General features: G+C 39.5%; 1 protein-coding gene across 1 annotated transcript in view; it reads left to right on the top strand.

The window, feature by feature from the left end:
- Positions 1 to 19,437, top strand: part of CDC73 (cell division cycle 73) — a 102,610-nt gene that overhangs the window by 23,316 nt on the left and 59,857 nt on the right. The window contains exon 10 of the mRNA XM_040072507.2: positions 8,225 to 8,289. Within this exon, the coding sequence (XP_039928441.1) occupies positions 8,225 to 8,289 (65 nt within the window). The remainder of the gene's footprint in view (positions 1 to 8,224; positions 8,290 to 19,437) is intronic.

Here is a 19,437-nt window from a genome sequence, read left to right as displayed (position 1 = left end):
ATCCATTTCAATGTTGTGTGATTCTGAGAATGTGGTGTTGGGGTTTCTCTTGGTGCTGAAATGGGATTGACTGGGCTGCAGCAATTGTTCCAGCTGAAAGATTCCTTTGTGATGTGGTCATATTCTACCTGTCTAACTCACTGTCACATTCCATTCTAGAGGGTGTTTATCTGCCTTAACTTTCTGGTTACTTATATTCGGTGTAGTCACACAAAGTTAATTTTGTATTTCAGGTTATTTAAAGAAATACATAGGTTAAGAATACCAAGTTAGCTGAGTGTAGGCTAGCACTGGAAATAAAAATGTGGTGTTGGAAAAGAGGTATTTTAAACATGAGATTGACTTATGAAAGGTATTGCTACGTCACATAGAGGTTACATAGCATTAGTAATTAATATCTGGATTTTTTAGGAGACGACCTAGAGATATTTAACTTCAGAAAATAGCAAAGATCTCATTTACTCCTAGGGTATTCTATCATAAAACTATAAACTTTTAAATTGTAGTCAAACTGGAACTCTGAGTACAGGTGGTTTTCCTGTCTTAATTAGGCATTAATGCACTGATAATGTAATTTGCTTAAAACTGAACAATGCACATCACTTGCAGCTTTGTCACAAGTGAACTCATTCCTTATGGGACTTTTAATTTAGTTGCCCTCAAAATGAAGCTGTGGCTCCCAAATATCCAGTGTAGAAGTGAGACTACAAGCAGACATAGTCATCAATAAAAATAAAATAAGGCATTTTTTTCATTAAACTTCTTTTTTTTTTTTTTTTACTATAAGTCTAGTAAGAACTTGGAATTACACATGTTTATGGAAAGGTTGCAATATCAGGACTTTTTGGGATAGAATTCTGAAGGAAAAGAAAGATAATTAAGTTCTAAGGGTAATTACTTGCAGTCTTTATGGCATTGTATCTACATTTATTTAGTAATGATGGATAACACCTACGATAAAGTTGAATCCTACAGATTTCTGCCATTCTGAAGGGTTTCTACACCTTGCCCTCTATTACTCCTGTGGTTGGCTAAAATTGTGGAAGGCAGGATGGTGTGATGCTTATAACAATGGGTGCAGTGATGGGTTTGGCTAAAGATTGAAACAAAGCCAAAAGGCAATGTTTCTAGGCTTTTTTTCTTTGTGTCTCACCTGTTTGCTCTTTCCTCAGAGGTATTGAAATCCTAGGAAGGGTTCACAGTAGTCCTAGTTGCAGCAGGATTGTGGTATATTGCCTATATTCAGTTTTGTATGACACTACAGTATTTAAAGTTTAGGCAGCAAGGAGGTGAAATCTTTTTCTTTGAATATTTGTGTGCTTTAGTACAGAGTTTTTCCATTAGCTGTCTTGTCCTTAGCATAAGAAATTCAAAGCTTGTAGGGAGTAAAGGGAGTAAATTTAGGAATTTTACCATGCATTAAGTAAACTGTTGAGTTGCAGCCAAATTTGTCTGCTTCTCGTGATGGATCATTATTTCTGATGCGTGGATCAGGATGCCTCTCTGCTAGACTAACTTAAAATTTTCATGCCAGATGGGCCAGGCTTTGCTGCTGGAGTGGTTTAATAGTCAGTGCGAGGGGGTGGTAATTGTGCTGTTCCTGGAGAGCAAACAATGAGCTCCACTTGCAGTCGGTGGAACTGCTCAGCAGCTCTGGGCCAGGGCTTGGTCACCTTTTGTCCAGCAGGGGCAAGAAACCTTGCCTTTGACATTCTTCAAGTTCTGTAATGCATTAGAATGTGGTTTGCAGTAGGAATTGCGCATCCAGGCTATTTCCACGTGGAAAGTGGAAGAACACGTTGCTTGGCGAATGTTTTTGAGGTGAGCAGGTGAACTGATGGCAATCACTTTGCCTGGGTGCTGTTTCCTTTCTGTTGCATTGGTTTCTTTCGTGCTGGCAGTTAGTGATGGTATCTTCTCTCCAGCAGCATAGAGCTCCATCCTGTGCTGAACTTCCTCTGCTTTTACCTTGGTAGTCCTATTCCTTTCCTTTGTATTATTCACTTGAGTGGTTTCTTTATACTTTATTAATGTGCATCTTTACAATTGGGGATGTTTTTTTCAAACTGCGGTTTGTCATGCCTTCTTCAGCAGCATAATTTTAAAATCTTTTTCAGGTTTTAAAAATCCTGTGCTCAAATGACATTTGATGCTTTAGGAGCTTATTTTGTGTCCTCTCCTGTGCGGCTTAATGTTTGATATTTAAATACATATTATTGATATGTATTTTTTGGACGCTATACCTCGTTTTCCCCTCAATTTCTTGGGTGGCTTTACCTCAGAAGACCTTTTTCACATGCTTGTTTGTTCCGTAATTTCAAAGCATACAGTAGTGCTGGGATGGTAGTCTTGAAGATGTAACATTTTTGTGACCCATTGAGTGCATCTCTCAGTATGGATGGCAAAATCAAGTTTCCCTGTGCTGTTCCAAGGTTAGGCCTTTAAGGCTTAGTCTAGGAGTGTTCCTGTTCTCAAAGTTTCAACATAGTAGAAGCCAATTGTTCCTACTTCCCCCAAAACCTCCAGCAATATTCAGACCTGTTTAGTGTAAATCAGAGAGTCTTACTGTGTGATTTCAGCCCGTAATGGTGAAAAGAATATTCTTGACTGTGTTCAAGTGTTTCCCTCGGGAAAAGTTTGCTGTTGACTTCCTGATACTGTCATTTTATTTATGTTTTATTTATTTTATTTTATGTTTTATTTATAACTTTATTAGATTTTCAGACACAGCTGCCATTTTCCAGAAGTTTGTGTGGCTTTCAATCAGTCCTAAGTGCTAAGCCCAGGGAACAGAGGACTGTGAAGTTATTACATTTGAGGTGACTCTGGACCATAACATTTTTTTTTTCTCTCTTGTATATATAGTTAAAAAAAGTTTCCTTATAAAGCATTTCTCATTATTAAGTTATTTTGTTTTAAATTGTGTGATATCCTTTTACACCGGGAGAGTAGAATTGGTAGCAGGAGATAGAAGGTTCTGAAGTTTTACTGGTCGGGCTTAGTTTGACCTGTTAAACTTTTATTTATTGCATTCACTTTAAGAATTATGTGGTTCTTCTCTTTTTTCCCCTAACAGAGAATATGTGCAAGAGATGCACATTTGGAAAAAGAATGTGGTCTATCTATTTTCTGGCTTGGTGTGACCAACTTGTTTAAAAACTTTCAGCACTGCGTATTCACTTCTGTGCTGGAAAACACCCATAAATTGCTTTTAACTGTGAGAAACTTAAGATGTTGATGTTAATTACTGGTAAGATTATTACTGAGCTGTTACATATTAACTGTATGGAGAATATGTGAAGTAATTAGTGTAGCTTGGAAATTTAGGGGTGAAACTTTTACCTGTTAGGGTACAGTACTGTAAAGGAATGCCCAGTAAACTCTCAGGCATAGTGACATTTGGTGTCAGGGATTAAATTGCTGGGGCTGTGAAGTGGAGTAGTGAATCATTTCCAGGCAGTCTGCAGAGTGTTGCTATCTGGGGTTTGAAGAGTATACAGCTGAAGAAAGAAGTGGTTATTCAGTCTTATTCATCCACAATTCAAACCAAGTCTTTAACTTGATCTCTTCAGTGTCTGAGACGTGCTGCATTGTTCTGTTTCTATTGCCCTTGACTTCCTTCCAGAAATGCAGGTTAATTTGAGTCTTTTTCAAGCTTTTATTCTTTTGGTAATGTATCAGAGCTCAAGTTTGTAGCTGGTTTGGATGACTTGAGCTGCGGAAGGTGCAGACACAGAGTGCAGAGTGACCTAGATGGATGTGGAGCAGTGGCTTTAAGCAAATGGAAGGCACTCTGAGCATTAATACTTACACGCGGGGAAATGGAACATGCACCCAAATGCTGATGGAGAATATAAGCAGTCCAAAAAGCTGATGCATTAGGGTGCATATTTTAATTCCAGGTCTAAGTATTAGAAATAAGAAAAGGCACTCGGATTGATGCATGGGGATGTTAGAATGGTAACTAGTGATGAATCATACTGGAAGTGTTTATGGTTCTTTTAACAGTTTTTGGGTTGTGGAACTGAGAAACCATGACCTCAATACATGCAATGACTGAAGAAGAAAAAACCCTGGTGATAGGTTATGTTTTTGAAGTATTAGAGTTGTTTATTCAGTTCTGGTTATTATGTTTAGTCTCTCAAGATGTAGTTTTAAGGCATCTGCTAATGTCGGTGTTTTTAACAATGCATAAATTTCTAAAATTGATTATATTTGGCAAAGAAAAGGTCGCAGTACAGTTTTTCATGATAAAGTTATTGTTGGGCTTTGCTTGCATTCTTTGGTCCTTAGTGTTAGATCTGTGATTGAAGCATTTATTATGGACTGCTCTTTGCCTAAAGGAAATGTGTCTCATAATTTTGTAGTTATTGTATTGAAAATTTCGAGTGTATTCAAGACCATCAAGTAGCTTTTTTTAATAGTTGTTCTACATCGAATTCCAAGCTTAAAAACAAGGATCCAAAGTCCTACCATCGTGGTACCTCTATTTATGAGGCTCTTCTTTCTTAAATAACCTTTTCTTAGTAGATGGTTTATCATTTTAACTGCTTCTATTCCCACCAGCAAAGCTGGCATTTTGAAGCTGGAGTTATAAACTAATTTTTGGCCAAGTATTACCATTGCGTCTCAGTGCTAGTGCGTGACTCAGCAGCGCAGGTTGGAGCTGCTTTGGGAGGGAGAGGAGAGGAGAGGAGAGGCGCTGCTTTTGTGTTCTCGGAGGTGTGGCTCAGCATTTGTGCTGATGAGTGCTGGGGGCGCGGCCCGGGGGCTCCGAGCTGCTCGCTTCTGCTCCTCTTCGCTACGGGCCGTGGTTCCTCTTGTATCCCCGATCTGCTTTTGAGCAGCTCTGTCAGGGTCAGACCCTGGCCTCGGAGAGTAATCTGGAAGAAGTGCCTCTGCTTTCTAGCCTGGCCCTTGAATATCTTTTACAGCATGAACCTTGCTGACACCCTCAGCAATTTTTGAAGTGGGAATGAAGCTGGAACAGTGGAGTCCCTGACCTGGAAACATTTGTTTTCTGCTTTACCCAGGCTGTGCGCAGTGAGTGGAGCTGAGGGTGCTGCTGGGTGTGCCCAAGTGTCCAAACTGTTGAGCCCTTATGAGATGGTACAGACGTGCAAGGGGCAGGGCTCTTGCTTCTGGCAATGTTTATTTCTGTAAGAGGAGTGATTGGCTGACAGGGACAATATCACATGGTGCGTGTGAGAGGATGGAATCAGTAAAGCTGTGTTCTGAGCAACGTCTCAGTGCTCTTTCTGCTTCAGGGGGGGTTTGCTGTGGCCCTCTGGAACCTGAAGATGCTTAACTCTAATTCACCGGTGGCTTGAGAGTTTGAGGCAGGAAACGGGCGAGCTGGTGGGCACTGGGAGGTGATTTCTTCTACTGATGCCACCCTCCTGCAGACAGCAGAGCATGGGCCCTGCAGCAGCTCTTGTAGAGGCTGCAGTAACTGTTTGCAGGAGTGTATGTGGGTACCTACACTGACCATTTAACATATCTTCTGTTTGAATTAGTACAGAAAGCTACCATGCCATTATTTGCTAATTATCAGAAAAGTGTTTTGTTTGCTACCTGAGTAGCTCCTAAATAGTACTGGGGCTCCTGTGTAGCTGCTGGGAATATTCATCAGGCAGGAAACTGGAGTTTGCTTGAGGCAACAGGTGGCTCTTCATCCAAGTTATTTATTTCTCCTGCTAGAGAGAAGGGTCAGTACAAGGCTGGCAGTGGGAAGCTGATCAGTGCCAGAGCTGTGGTTTGCGGCTCTCGTGGCTCATTAAATGAACCAGGACAGATTTTATGAGAGACTTGGGAAGACTTTTGCAAAAGATGAAAGCCTTGGCAGTTGAGCAGAGATTTGTTCCCTGCCAGGTGCCTCTCTCCCCTTTGATTTACTTTCTGACTGTGCTGCTTGCTCTGTAGGCCTTTATTCCCTTTGCAATGCTGATGGAGACGGAACTAACATGGAGAACTAATTAGAAAGTCAGGATTTGTGCTGAGAGGAAAGAAACCACAGCAGGCCAGGCACAACGGAGGAGAAGGTGCTGTGCTGGTCTTGCTATGGAGTGTCTGTATTCTTTGGAAAGAACATCTGACCAAAATAGTTGGAAATGCTCTGTGTCACAGGCATGAGGAGCCCATAATAGATCAGTCTGGAAAGGAGAAAAGTTCTTCTGGTGGTGATGTTCTGAAATTCATGAACAACTGTCAGCCTAGATTAGACACCTGATTTACGTCACTCCAAGTCATCAAAAGCATCCCTTCAATTTAGGGACTTCTACCAAGCATTCTATAAGGCTCCAGGCACCACCTGAAATATTAACATGCTCCCTGCTTGCAGCAGTGACCTCTATAGTCACAGAGCAAACTGTTCTCCATGGAAATGTTTGTGCAGTCACATCTTGACCATCCTCAGCTCAAGTTCAGTGGTGTGACCTCTGAGCTAAGACTCAAGGCATAGTTACAGCTTGGGATTGAGGGGAAAGGTGGGAAGGCCTATCATTTTGTATAGGGAGGCAGTATCAATTTATGTTGGGAGGCTAGGCTGCTTTCTTTGGTTTATTTTTTTTTTTTTTTTTTAGGTAGGAAAGACTGGATTCATATGTGTCTGTACCTGTATTTTACTTTCTCAGAATTATGTCTGTTGTTCAGAAATGTTAAATCTGGGAGAAGGGGAGGGGTTGCCTTGAGAAGTGAAGCTGTAGAATGGCTGGAATTGAGGTGACTGTAAAACAAAGTATGGTCGGTGACCCTGGGCATCTTGACTGGGTAGTGGGTAGCAGGTTTGGTGACATAATGGAGGGAGCGAGGGGGAGAAGGTGAAACCCCAGACTGTTCAGTAAATAGATAGCTGTCTCTGTGCTGAGAGGAGTATGATGAGTTCCAAACCCTGGGGTATCTTTTTATAGGCACTTGAGAGTTCCTAAATCTGGGAAACTTTTTGGCTTAATTTCCTTTGAGTGCCTGATGATCTTCCTCATCTAAGGAAGAAAGAATGAGTAGCCCCAGATGTTTCCCAGAGCAAGTTCATTGCTTTCTAGGTTGTCTGGGTTTCAGTTTAAGTTAATTTGGTCATGATGAGAGCAAGAGGCTCTAACAGTTTTGAAAATTCAATATTTTCTTTGGATTTTTTTTAGGTTTGGGTAGGAGCCACGCTTTGGTCCTGCTTTATTTCTTCATCTATCATGTTTTTGTGCTGGTGCACAAAATGAAGGAAGTGTAAGAAATGACAAAACCATACCACTTCCAAGTAGCTGTTTCTGCACAGAATCAGTTACCTTTACCCAAGTCTAGCTGAAATAGCCCAAAAGTTGCTTAGATGTAGACAAATGCTTGTTTATAATAGTTTGAGTGGCGATTATCATGCCATTTTAGGTAGGAATTGTTTGGATGGTTGGATGATGGGATCAGTTCATGGTAGATGCATGAGGCTAGGAAGTTTACGAAGGAAAAAGGTTCTCTTTTGAGTCCTGGTGGCACGTTGAGGAGCTTGCTTTGATCTTAAAGCACTGAGAATAGGAGGATGGGGAAGGAGTATTCGAAAGCAAATAGGCTACTGACAGCAGGTTTAGTCATTGGGCAGTTGCAGGCTTCTGGCACTTAGCATAAATTCAATCTAATTAAAATTAATTAAAAAAACCACCCCCAAGAACACTCCTTTTTATAACCTTTAGTGTGGCATTGTGTATTTATGCAGATTCTGTCCTCTGTATCATATGACAATGACAATGTTGCTCTTCAGCACTGCAGAAGTGAATTTATCAAGTATAATGGCCACACTTTTATAGTTGGCATGTAAATCAGTTTCTTAGGTATATTTTTCCATTAATACAAGTTGAATATGTTGCATTATAATGCATTCAGGGAATATGAATGGGGCTTCTCAAGCTTGTAGTGAGGAGAATTTCTGAGACCGCATGCACGTTGTAACATTCTCACAAAGATTTAGGTTTATTGCCTTGCTCTGAAGTGCTTTCAATTATTCTATGCAGCAGGAAAAGTTTACTCTGGTTACAGAAAGCAGCAATATCAAGCTTGTCTAAAGAAAGCAGATTTCCTAGTGACTACCCAGGTTTTGTACCGGGAACAGAACCTAAACCACCAGCACCAGCAGCAAGATGTGTTTTTTGACAAAATAACATCAGAGAGATCCCCAGTGTTGTCCATTTAGACGTGACACTGCTGTGTTCACATGGATTTACAGAAGGCTTCTTTTTCTTTGCAGAAACGGAAGGCTTCAAGATTGACACCATGGGCACCTACCACGGGATGACTCTGAAGTCTGTGACAGTGAGTGCAAAGTCTTTGCTGAAATATGTTTTATAGACATGATTGTAAACATTATACAAGATATGTTTAGAGATAGAGAGATCTTGTCCTCCTTGCCTAGGCCCTGGAAGGTCACGTAGGCTGAGTAACAACTGGTGAAAGTTCTTGTCTATGAAAAGACAAAAAGTGTTTTGTTTGATCTGTGTGTTCTAGAGGTCTGTGTCCCAGGAATTTGTTTGTCTGCAGTAAAAAGGTGTGCTGGAAAGGCTTCTTGAGGTGCAGCTTTTTTCTGTTATGCTTAATATACCCAGGTTTTTACTGACCTTAGGTGTGTCTGGAAGAGACATAATGATCCTAATAATAAGTGACAAAACTATACTCAGAAAACTGAAGTAATAAACCCAGGTTTTGGAGTATTGCTCTGTTTCCCACACTTTGTATTTAATAAAATATTTTTTTTGGTAGTGGAAGAGTTACACCTCAGCATTACTGTTAAAGCTTTTTAGCCTGGTGAGATGGACTTCTATTGTATGGCTGTACAATGCTGTCAGTGGGAATTGAAGCATTTGCAGATGAGAAAAGGAGACCCTCAAACAGATTCCCTTTTCTTTCTTTGGCCTACTTTTGTCTACTTTTGTGGAAGTGGGTTGAATGCTCTCAAATAAATGCTGTTTTGATCTGCTGGTAGGTATGATAGATGCTACAAAACTGCTGTAGTGCCCTCATTAAGGTTTTTGCCAGCTGCATATCTATGTAAATGTGATGAAAAGAGCACTAACCACTGTCTCCTAAGCCCATGCACTACTTCTAGTTTGCACTTCTCATTTGAATGTAGTTACGTAGAAATTTCTGAAAAACATGCAAAGGTTTTTTGTTTGATAAAAATCCTTTCCCAAATCTTTGGTTTCCAACTCCTCTTGACTTAGAATACCGTAAAAGAAAGTGGAAGGGAGTATTTAAGGAAAGAATGTACTTAGCAGTAAAGAGTGTAATTTCTAGATGAATTCAGAAATTGATTGGATGAAGAAAAAAAGATAACCTGTTATGTCTGAAGATTTGTTCTCGAACTTTGCATGAATTTTGGGCTGCTTTATGAGGAATCAGAGTGTTGTTGTGCCAAACCCAGGCTTCTATGGGATATCATATCTGCTTCAAGGGGTAGTGATTTGAAATGGGTTAGTAAATAGTTTCTGTTTAAATTGCTCTGTGGAGAGGGAAAAGAAAGAAGAAAGAGAAAAGCAAGATTATAGTAAAGCAGAAATGTTGAAATGTTTTAAGCTTATCAGTGTAAAATCTGTAAAAGTGAAGGGATGTACAGTAACTCTAAAAATTATATGGTTTTTTTAAGGTCATAAAAATAATGAAGGTTTTTTGTTCAAGGAATCCTACCTCATCTATTGAGCATACTGCCTAGGGTTTTGAGGTTATTAAACTGTCCTTGGTTTCTCCATTTAGGAAGAAAATATAATAGATACTAAATTACAAGTAAACCTTTTTTTAACATAAACCAGAATTTTTTGAAATAACTATTTAAGAGTGCATGACTGCACATAAAGCATCATCTGGTGCCATGAGAAATATTAGAACTCCATCTGTCACTTAGCTTTTGTCTAAGGAAGAACTAGTGAGGGATTTTTGGAGCCTTATTTTCCAGACTATTAAAAAGGTGCCTTCAATATTTAGCTCATTCATAAATTGCAGTGACGTCCTGGCTTTGTGTTTCAGATGGAGGAGAAATCAATCTGTTAATTATGTTCATCTGTTTTTGTCTAAACTTTGTCATAGTGATGGACCACACAGTTCTAACCTTTAATATCAGATCGTATTTTTGTGGAGAATAGTTAATCTCCTGCCACTTGGCAAGTTTCATATTTTGCTTTTATTCAAGTTTTTTTTGTGGTTTGTTTATATATTTTTTATGCTGGACAAAATTAGGGAGGAAATGGGAAAGTAATTGCTTCCCCTAGGTGATTAATGGGAAAGTACATTATACTCATTGGCTAAATCATAGGAATATGGAGGATAGCATTGGAATTCATTCCACCTGCATGATCTCATCCGCTGTCCTCATAGTATTGGTTTAATCCCTGTAGGAACTCATCAAACACTTCAAAGGAATGGCTGGCTCTTGGTTAGAGGCTCTCTTCAAACTTCAGACCTCTGGTTTCCAGATGGAAAGCATTGAAAGCTTCTCATGTTTGAAAGCTTCTTCTTTTATGCCATTGCTCTCCTTGACATGATGGCTCCTCTCTATTTTTCTGTGGTGTTTACTTCTATTAATGTATTTTTGGAGTGTGGTCAGATTCCCTTAAAACTTATAGTTCTTACCTCCAGTGTAAAGTGATCCTGTACCTTGTACTCTGCCTTACTCTAGTTCTCTGTAATGATTTTTATGAAATGTGCAAAACTTGTGTTTTGTGTTTGTTCTTGCTGAAATGCGAGCTGTCCTAGATGCTTGTTCTTTTTAACAGCAAAACAAAAACTTCTTCGTCTTGACTGCTTTCTTTTCATCAGTGATGTTGGAAACTTTCTTAGCATTCATAATCTGTGCCAGAGCAGATGGTGAATGGTGGGCTTTTTCTGAAGTAATGTCAGCTAAAATAACTTGTGCTGCTGGCAGTTCTTCCCTGTAACAGGGTTTTTGCTTGATTGGCACACTATCTCTTAGGAAGAACTGACTTATTTATTGAGTTTTTATTGTAAAGGCATGATCTCATTATTCTGGACCTGGAATTGTTTATAGCAAGGAATTTTCCTCAGAAAGAATTTTTTTTTTAAAAAAATACCTGTGGCACCTTCTATTTTCCTGAATTGATGATGTTTTGGAAAATTAGCAAGTAAGCTGGTGGTGGTATCTCTTGCTATCTGGTTCCCCAGCAGTTCATCTAGCAAACTGTTCAGCATGTCATTTCAAAACCTGCGCATCTCCCTGCAGGCTTCACTTCCAAGCATAATCCCCTGTGTAGCAGAACAACTTCTGTTTTTTACCTAGGAAAGTTTAGCGTTTGAGGTGGAGCAGTCTTTGGGAGAGAAGTATGTTTGTGTTTCTGTACCACACAGGGTGTGAGGGAGTGCTTAGAGAGAATCTTAAGCTGATATTCTGAACATTCTTTGTTACTTATGTAAATTTGACATGTTTGGGGCTTTAGCTTCCTGCTTTTCTAAAGGATAATGTTAACTTGGAGGCCGGTGTCATCTGGTGGAAGCCTAGAAAGGTGGGTCTTACCTTTTACATACAATGAAATTGAGTTTTGGATTATTCATCTCTGTAACTAGGATATATGAATCATTTAACTGTTAGTGTAGCTCAAGATGTAAAGATCAGAACAGACCAGCTATCTGCACCTAGGGCAGGATTGGAAGAAGTTGCTTGTTCTGTGAGCACCTGATAAAGCTGGCTGTGGGCAGCTTCAAACTTAAACTCTTCCAGGCTGAGGGCATGCTTTGTATTGACTGTGTGTACTTGCAAATAATATTTGTTTATCCAGTACAATAATAGTAATGGTGATGCTGGTTCTACTCATCTTTGTGCTTTTATCCTTGAGTTCTCATGGCTTTAATATGAAAGAAAGAAACAGCATGAAAGGCTGTGGAGTTCTGTAGGGTGATTTCCTCTGATTTCTGAGTGCCCTGGCAGGTCAGGAGCTGTGATTCAGGGTGCTGGAAACTTGTGTTCAAATGAGCAAGAACTGTATAGCACTGCAGTAGGCCCTTGTAGAAATTATTTTTTTGTCTTTCCTAATTGCTGGAAAGCTCTCCTGTTTTCAGCCTGGGGTTTCTTTTAGCATTCAGAGCTGCTGAAGCTTGGGAGCTTCCTTTGTCTTTGGTTTTTGCTGCTAGTAATGGAGTGTGTCATTGATCATCCGCACTCAGAAGCAGCCAGAGCTACTGTTGGCATTTCTTTCTCTTCCTGTTCAGTAAACAGGCAGGTGCAAGAGCTTTTGTAGGACTGAGCTGATGGCCTTCCCAGAGAGTCTGGAGCTACACCTGGATGATCAGTATAGTTAGTGAGGAATTCACTTGCAACAAACCCAAATGCAAATTTCTGTGGCGTATTGAAACTCTGTAAGCAAAAAAATTTATATAAGTTTTCAGTGCTTCTGAGTTGAGTGATATTTTCCCTCCAAACTGACAAAAGTAGCATCCCTCTTACCACTGTACACTGCCAGGCTTTCCAGCAATCTCTGGGTAAAAGTGCCCTGAGTAAACATACGAGAATATAAATAATTAGAGTAAATCCATTACATTTCAGTTACAACAAATACATTTCATAATCCTAACAGAAATCAAGAAATTAAAAAGGAGTCCCTATGTAAACCACAGTACAAGCAGGTCTAATTTCAGAACTGGAGACTGGTTCAGCACCCCTAAGGTCAATAGCATTTTTCAGTCAGTATCAGATTTGGGGAATTAATTAATCAAAGGATGTTACTGTTATTGCCCTTAAAATCTTTTGAGTTTGATATAATCTCTGTATTTATTTATTTTTTTTTTAACTGAGAGGTTGTTTAACCACCTTTGGTGTATTTTCAAAGGAATAATGTGTAGTATAAACAAACAATTATAAATTATGGCACTTTACAGACTGAGCCATTGGACAGGAAGCAGTTGGGGCAGAAACAACATGGTGTGTGCATGTACTTTTTATATAAAAGACTTAAGAAAATTGATATGCTTCTGTGTGAGTAGGTAAATCCACAGGATCCTATAATTGATTGTGAAGAACTTGTGATTCAGTGCCAAAATTCAAAATGACTGTTTAGAAGCATATGGTGGAGTTGGACATTGTCTCTCAGTGTTGAGATAAACAGTACTTTTAAAAAGAAATAAAAACTTAATACATCTTTAATATTAGAGATGGAAGAGAGATACCTACTTATCCACATTAGTTTTCTGTGTTATGTCCTAATGTCATTAAAATGTTGGAGGAGAGTGGGATTGAGGGAGGAGTCAGCAAAACAACGGACTCTTTGAAATGTTTGAAACAGGCTCTGAAGTGCCACATAATTTTTGTGCAGCCTGTGCATAAGGTGGTCATTATTCCCAGTGTGAGTGCAACACCAGCCTGCTGCCACCCCCACTCCTGTCTGCAGGCTCAGCAGCATTCTGTGCATTCTCTCTGTGCATCCTGTTCAGTTTTTAACCAGCAAGAGGTGAGGAAAACTGTAATAGTATAGAATCATAAAGTTACATAGATTTGCATGGAGGACAGGTGTTTTTCCAGAGATAATACTTGAGGTAGATACTTGCTTTTTGGGGTTTGTAAATTATTTTTCACCCTCAGTGAAAACTTACATAAACCTCTATAATTCAGACATACCCGTGAGGTCCTTGGTCCATTAGGGTTAAGGCCAGAACATGACTATGAACTTGAAAAATCCTTTAGCTGGAGAAATGGATGTTTCTCCAGAACAGTCTGCCAACAACCTTACACTGCTCTGGGGTAGCAGACAAGAAGGCTTTGTGTGTCTGTGTTACTCTAATGAGAGTGGATAAAATGCAACCAAGTTTCCTAAGAGCTATTACTGTATTTTATATTTAAGGCCCACACAACAGTTTCAGTGGTTGGCATTTCATTGCCTCAGTTGTATTTCAAATATTAAGTTCCTTTCCTTAAAGAGTTTTAGTGTAAATAGTGAAGCTGATACAGACCAAGAAAAATCACATACAAATGCTGCTTTCAAGAAAATGTATTGGGTTGAACAATGGTGCACTTGTTTTCTTTGGGATTGTAAATCAGGTACATCCGTGCCAAGATATCTGACTGTTGCACTGCGTTACACAATAGAACTGCCTGTTTGAGGCTAAGGACTGCAAACTCCGGTAAAGACAGGGAAGTTGTAGAATTGGTCATGCCTCAGGAAGTTAGGCATTGCTGCGTGGCACCAGTGTGCTGCTGAGCAAGAGGGAGTGAGACCTGGAGCCCTGCGGCTTTGCCCCTCGGTGGGTGTGCCTGGAGTCACTGCTGAGTGTCCAGCTCAGCTGTGTCGGTGCTCGTGGCACGTATGGCATGTCCTAGAGAGGTTTGAATGGAGGAGTGCCAAATGTGAGAACCCAAAGCATTTCTGAGTATACATTCAGTTGGGGTTTTAGACATCTAGGAAGCTTTACTTACAAAGTTTTGGGAGCCTCAGACATGCTTGGTATGAGTTCTGAGGTGACCTCCTAGACCTGTCTTGATCCAAAGCTGCATGACAGGCGTGTATTTGCCAGCCCTTAGGGTATCCCCTGGGAAACTCATCTGCCACGCACACTGTGCACTGGGACTCGGATCCTTTATGAATGTTTCAGCAGTCACTCTCATTTGGAAACATAGCCCCAAATAAAACTGCCTAGGACTCTTTTTGTGTTCTTTGGGTCGGATATCCACCTTTACTTGAGTCCTGTACGGGATTCTGCTTAGATTTGTGTTTCACAGACCTTTGGGTTTGTGTGTAATCAAAGTTTTATAGGGTGCTGCTCAGTGATACCAGCTGAACCTGAGCTACAGGTTTTTATACTTAATAGTTCTGAACAGTCAGACATCATGCACTGCACAAGCTTATTTTAAACAACTGGGTCAACACCTTTCCCTCTACAAATTATCTCCAAACATCTAATGAATCTAACAGCTGCATCTTCACCTGACAGTTCTGCTGTTACATAGGGTTGTGATTTATTCACAGCTACTGAAGGTGGTGTAAAGGTCTCACAGACCCAGGAGAAATGAGCATGTGTTATATTGGGGATGAAAAAATAATTCACTTTAACATACCTTCTTCTTCCTGCAGGTTATGGGTAGCCATCCTCCTGTCTCAGAATTAGAGTTTTAACAAAGTTTTGAAGGTTTCTAGCACACTTAGCAATTCATGATACAGTAGCTAAATCAAAATTGCAATGAAAGAATTTATTGATCATCTGAGTAATTTATGTAACTGATGTGAGAACTGAGTCAAGATTTCCTTCTCTGGTCAGTTTTTGAGATGACACCATTGTCATTAGGCCCTGTGACACTTTATGACTTAGTTGTTTGCTTGTAATAGAGTAAGGGAGAGTTCAATATTTGTGGAAACAAGTTTTCTGCTTTTTCTGCTTGGAGTACTTGCTTATCTCTAACTTAGTATCATAGTCATACCTTCTGAGCTTGGAAAGTAGGATAGCTTGTTACCTTAGCAATATCCATAGGAACTGCCTCAGAGCCCAGGCTCATGTACATCTCACTCATGCCATTTGCTACTACTTAGTTATGCCAGAGCACACTCTCCTTTATGATTTGTTTATAATTATTTTTATACATTCTGGGCTTACTCCTTATTGTTGCCCTCTTTGAACACACATAAGGACTGTTGTTTGAATTTGTGGACTTCATTCTTTTAAAGGTCCATTTCCTTTCCTTTTTCTTGCAATTGTGGGTTTATTTTGCTGTTCAGTTGAGTTTTTTTTCCCCTTCTGTTGAATTCTTTCAGTATGTGGCTGGGAGTGTGTGATACCAGAGGGTATCTCAATGTGGCACATTTTGTTCACAGGTACACAGTTATTACAGCAGTGTGGCAAGGGCAGGTGTTCTTCAGTTCTTCAGTCAGAATATGTAAGGCAAAGATAGTATTTTCGAAGCACATTAAACCTACAGGGCTTTAGAGGCAAATGTTGATGAAATGCTGAGGCAAGAGCCCTGATTCTTAGTCTTTAGGAGGATGGATTATAAGTGATGTCATTGGGCACTGTTTCCAGGTAATGCAACATAACTAATGAGAAGATCCAGTTACAATAGCAAAATAGGACATATTTTTAAGCTTTTTTGGCAGTTCCTTCTTGTTCCATTTAAGAAGGTAATTGATTAGGAGTGACTATATTTAGATCTCAAAATTTGTGAGATTTTAGTGTTCCATCTAAATCCAGGTGTTAATCTGCCTTTGTCTTTTATGCAGCCCCACTGTTGTGTTGAATCAGCATCCTCACTTTTAGGATGTCTGTAGGCAAAGTCCTGATTTACTCAGGTTTGCTCCTGGTGGTTGTGGATAACAGTCTGTTCAGCACAGGCTTTCTTCTTAGGTAAATGACTGTAAAGCCAGACAATGAACTGTGCATTAGCTATGGCTCACTCACCCGGCATTTGGGCAGTACTGATCATTCCTCCCGGAATATACCTGTGACTGCGAGCTGCTGAGCCGCCATCTGGAGCTGGATTTGTGTTTACCCTGAGCAATATGCTACTGCTGACACCCCTTGCATCACTGCTGCTGCAGGGGTGGGTCGTGGCTCTTTATTCATCTCAAACTCACCCAGCTGAGCTGAGGGAGTTAAGGGGAGATGTTTGTGTATGCAAGTACATGTAGGCAGGCACTGAATGATGCACTGCCTGGTTTAATTCTCATTTACCACTTTCTCTGTTGCCCCTCTTTGTTTCCAAAAGGTTTGTGGGATTTTCTGGAGATTTTTGGTTTGGGATTTTTCTAAGTAACATGAGCCTCATGCAAATGGGACTTAACACTGAAGGCTGTGATCTGGTAAAAATGAATCTGATTCCTTACCTTTGTGAATAATCAATAAATGTTAGCCTGAATGCAAATTTCTTTGAGAGACAAACATTTTGATTCTCTTTTAAAATGTAAAAAGCTAATCTTGGATCTATGCCTCTGTAGTACGTAACTATTTTAAGTAATGAGGTTTGTACAATGTACTTAAAATGTCAAATTTTTCTAAGGCAGCTGGTAAATTGAAAGAAATTTATAAATAACTTTGAGAACAACTGTGTTTTTTACAAATATATCATTTAATTAGCTGGCCTATTGTTATAAACGACCCAGACCCCAAGTGGGAATGAGTTATAGAAGTTTTATTGAGAATAAAAAAATCAGCAAAGCAAAAGGGACAGCGGTGGCAAAGTGCCAGAGGCTCATGCACAATATGGTGGCTTCACCTTTTATACCTTGATACTGCATCAGCTTTATGCAGATTTATTTTTGGTTTTACATAACCTCGCCCCACATCGCTCTTTTCGATGCTGATGTAGTTTTGTCACTGTGGTCATCAGGGTTATGGTTGGATGAAGTTCTGCTCCTTTTGAGGTCGTGTCTCAAAAGTTTGGCTAGCAACAGTCTGTCCAATGCAAACTCATAAACCCACATGATAACACATGCAACCATCCTGTCCTCATGAAAGCCATTTTCACAACTGCTATTCTAACAGCGTTAACCACTTTATAACATCAGTTATTATCTTAATATTAACATTATAATATCAGTTCATCTAATACTTTGAGAAATCCAATTCCCACTAACTTGTTTTTCACAGCTATAAAACTGTTGGTTAGACTGTCTACAACTTGAATATTAACAAAGCACATTTTTATTCATCTTACATTTCCTTTGCATTTGGCACATTAAGGTTTAGGAAGTCCAACTATTCAGCTGGTTTGCTGCTTTAAGAAACTTAAGATGTATTTTTGGAATTTAAATGTCTTCCTTTCTGTCTCTCCATGTAGGTATATGAGTAAGTTTTGTGCATGAGCAACAGATACGCTTTTAAAATTCAGTTCAAGTGTGAAGGAAAACTTGGTGTGACTAAGCAAAGTGACGTAGTGATGTGATCAATTTGCCTGTAGCTAACCATCAGTCTACTGGCTGTAAGTTCATCGTACTTTTATTTTAGAATATTGTCAAAACATTCTAGAACTCTTCATATAAATAATGGATTTTGTCTCTTTAATTGCCTGAAACTCTCTTGCTCGAAGTGAGGTAGGTGTCTCCTCATGCCCTCCCTTGGCCTGGAGAGAAGTGCAGCTGCTGACTTACAGATGTGTGATTTTTGGGCGGATTGGTGCTGCCATTTTGAGGAGACACAGAGAAAACACTGCCTGCCTTTCACTCCCTGGGAGCAGTAATTTGAGGGTTTAATTTCCCTGGCCAGCAATTTTCATAAAAGTTGACAAAGGCAATAACTTTTCTCCAGGTTTTATTGAAATTGAGCAGTAGTTTCGAACCATACTGTGGGAGAAGGGAGAATATGTTACTGAAGTAGGCTGAGAAGAGCTTGGTTTTCTGAGGTGGGGAAAAAACAATTCTGTTTTTGCTTTAGCCTAGGAGACTTGAGGGTGCGTTATGCAGCACTATCCATCAGCCCTACTTCCCAGTTACCTTTGGAGCAGTTGGTGTAAATCAGGCGAACAGATTTACATATAACTGAAATAAAAATGGAATAGAGTCATCATTAAAGCAAGATAACCTGTCTGATTAGTTGTGTTTTGTCATGATTGCTAACTAAAACAAAAGACTTGTGGATAGAGAGGGCTTTATAATGCCTTAAGACAAATATTTTGTAGCTAATAATACACAGAATGTATTATACAGAACATATGCAGCTACCTCATATGGGTCTATGAAAGCCATTCTGTTTTAGGGTGATGTTGTCTGCTGTAGCAAACTGATTTTTATAGTAGCTTTCACATGTATAATTATGTCTGGAAAATAATGTCAAGAAAAAGCTTCTGAAAATATCTGGACATGAACAGCAGGTAAAATGCAGATTAAAGTAGTAAAATGCATATTAAAATCCTAAATGGATTTTAATGATGTCTTAGAAATTAAAATCTAAAGGGACTCTGAGCTGCCTGGATGTTACATCTGATTTTAAAGGGTAGGTTTATAGCTGGCTCGGATTCCAAAGGTGAAGTTTTAATAAGTAAATCAGCTTCCTTGTTCATAGCTGAAATGTTTGAAAACTGCGTTTGCTGGTTTGTTACAGTTCTCATTCTGAATAATGAAAGTGCCTAATCAGGCAGTTTGCTCACCTAAGGTGAGCTAAATATTTAATATGGGTAGCTTACATATGTGTGTCATTGTACTGCACAACAAAAGCACAGATTCAATATGTCTCTTATATTCCTTCCCTCGGCAGGGCTCAGCAAGACTCTTAATGTCCTTTTATTTTCTTCTCTGGAAAGCTGCCTGCACTTGGCTTGTAATACCAAACACTGTGAATTGTAGTACTTTCAAAAACGAATGTGGGTATTAGATAATTTTAAAGAATGAGTGCCATAACAGTAATCCATATGCAGGAATCTATATTTTATAGATGGAAATTTGCAGTACACAGAAAGTATTTTCAGCTATTATTTTATTACTCCTTTATGTGGAGCTGAGAGAAATAGAATAGAAAAGGTAATAAGTACTCAACATCCTCCAGGTTAAA

Source organism: Hirundo rustica, chromosome 9 (genome assembly GCF_015227805.2).
Source record: "Hirundo rustica isolate bHirRus1 chromosome 9, bHirRus1.pri.v3, whole genome shotgun sequence".
NCBI classification, from domain to species: Eukaryota; Metazoa; Chordata; class Aves; order Passeriformes; family Hirundinidae; genus Hirundo; species Hirundo rustica.
The sequence above is the reverse complement of the archived record's forward strand: the minus strand, read 5'-3'. Positions and strand labels throughout refer to the sequence as shown.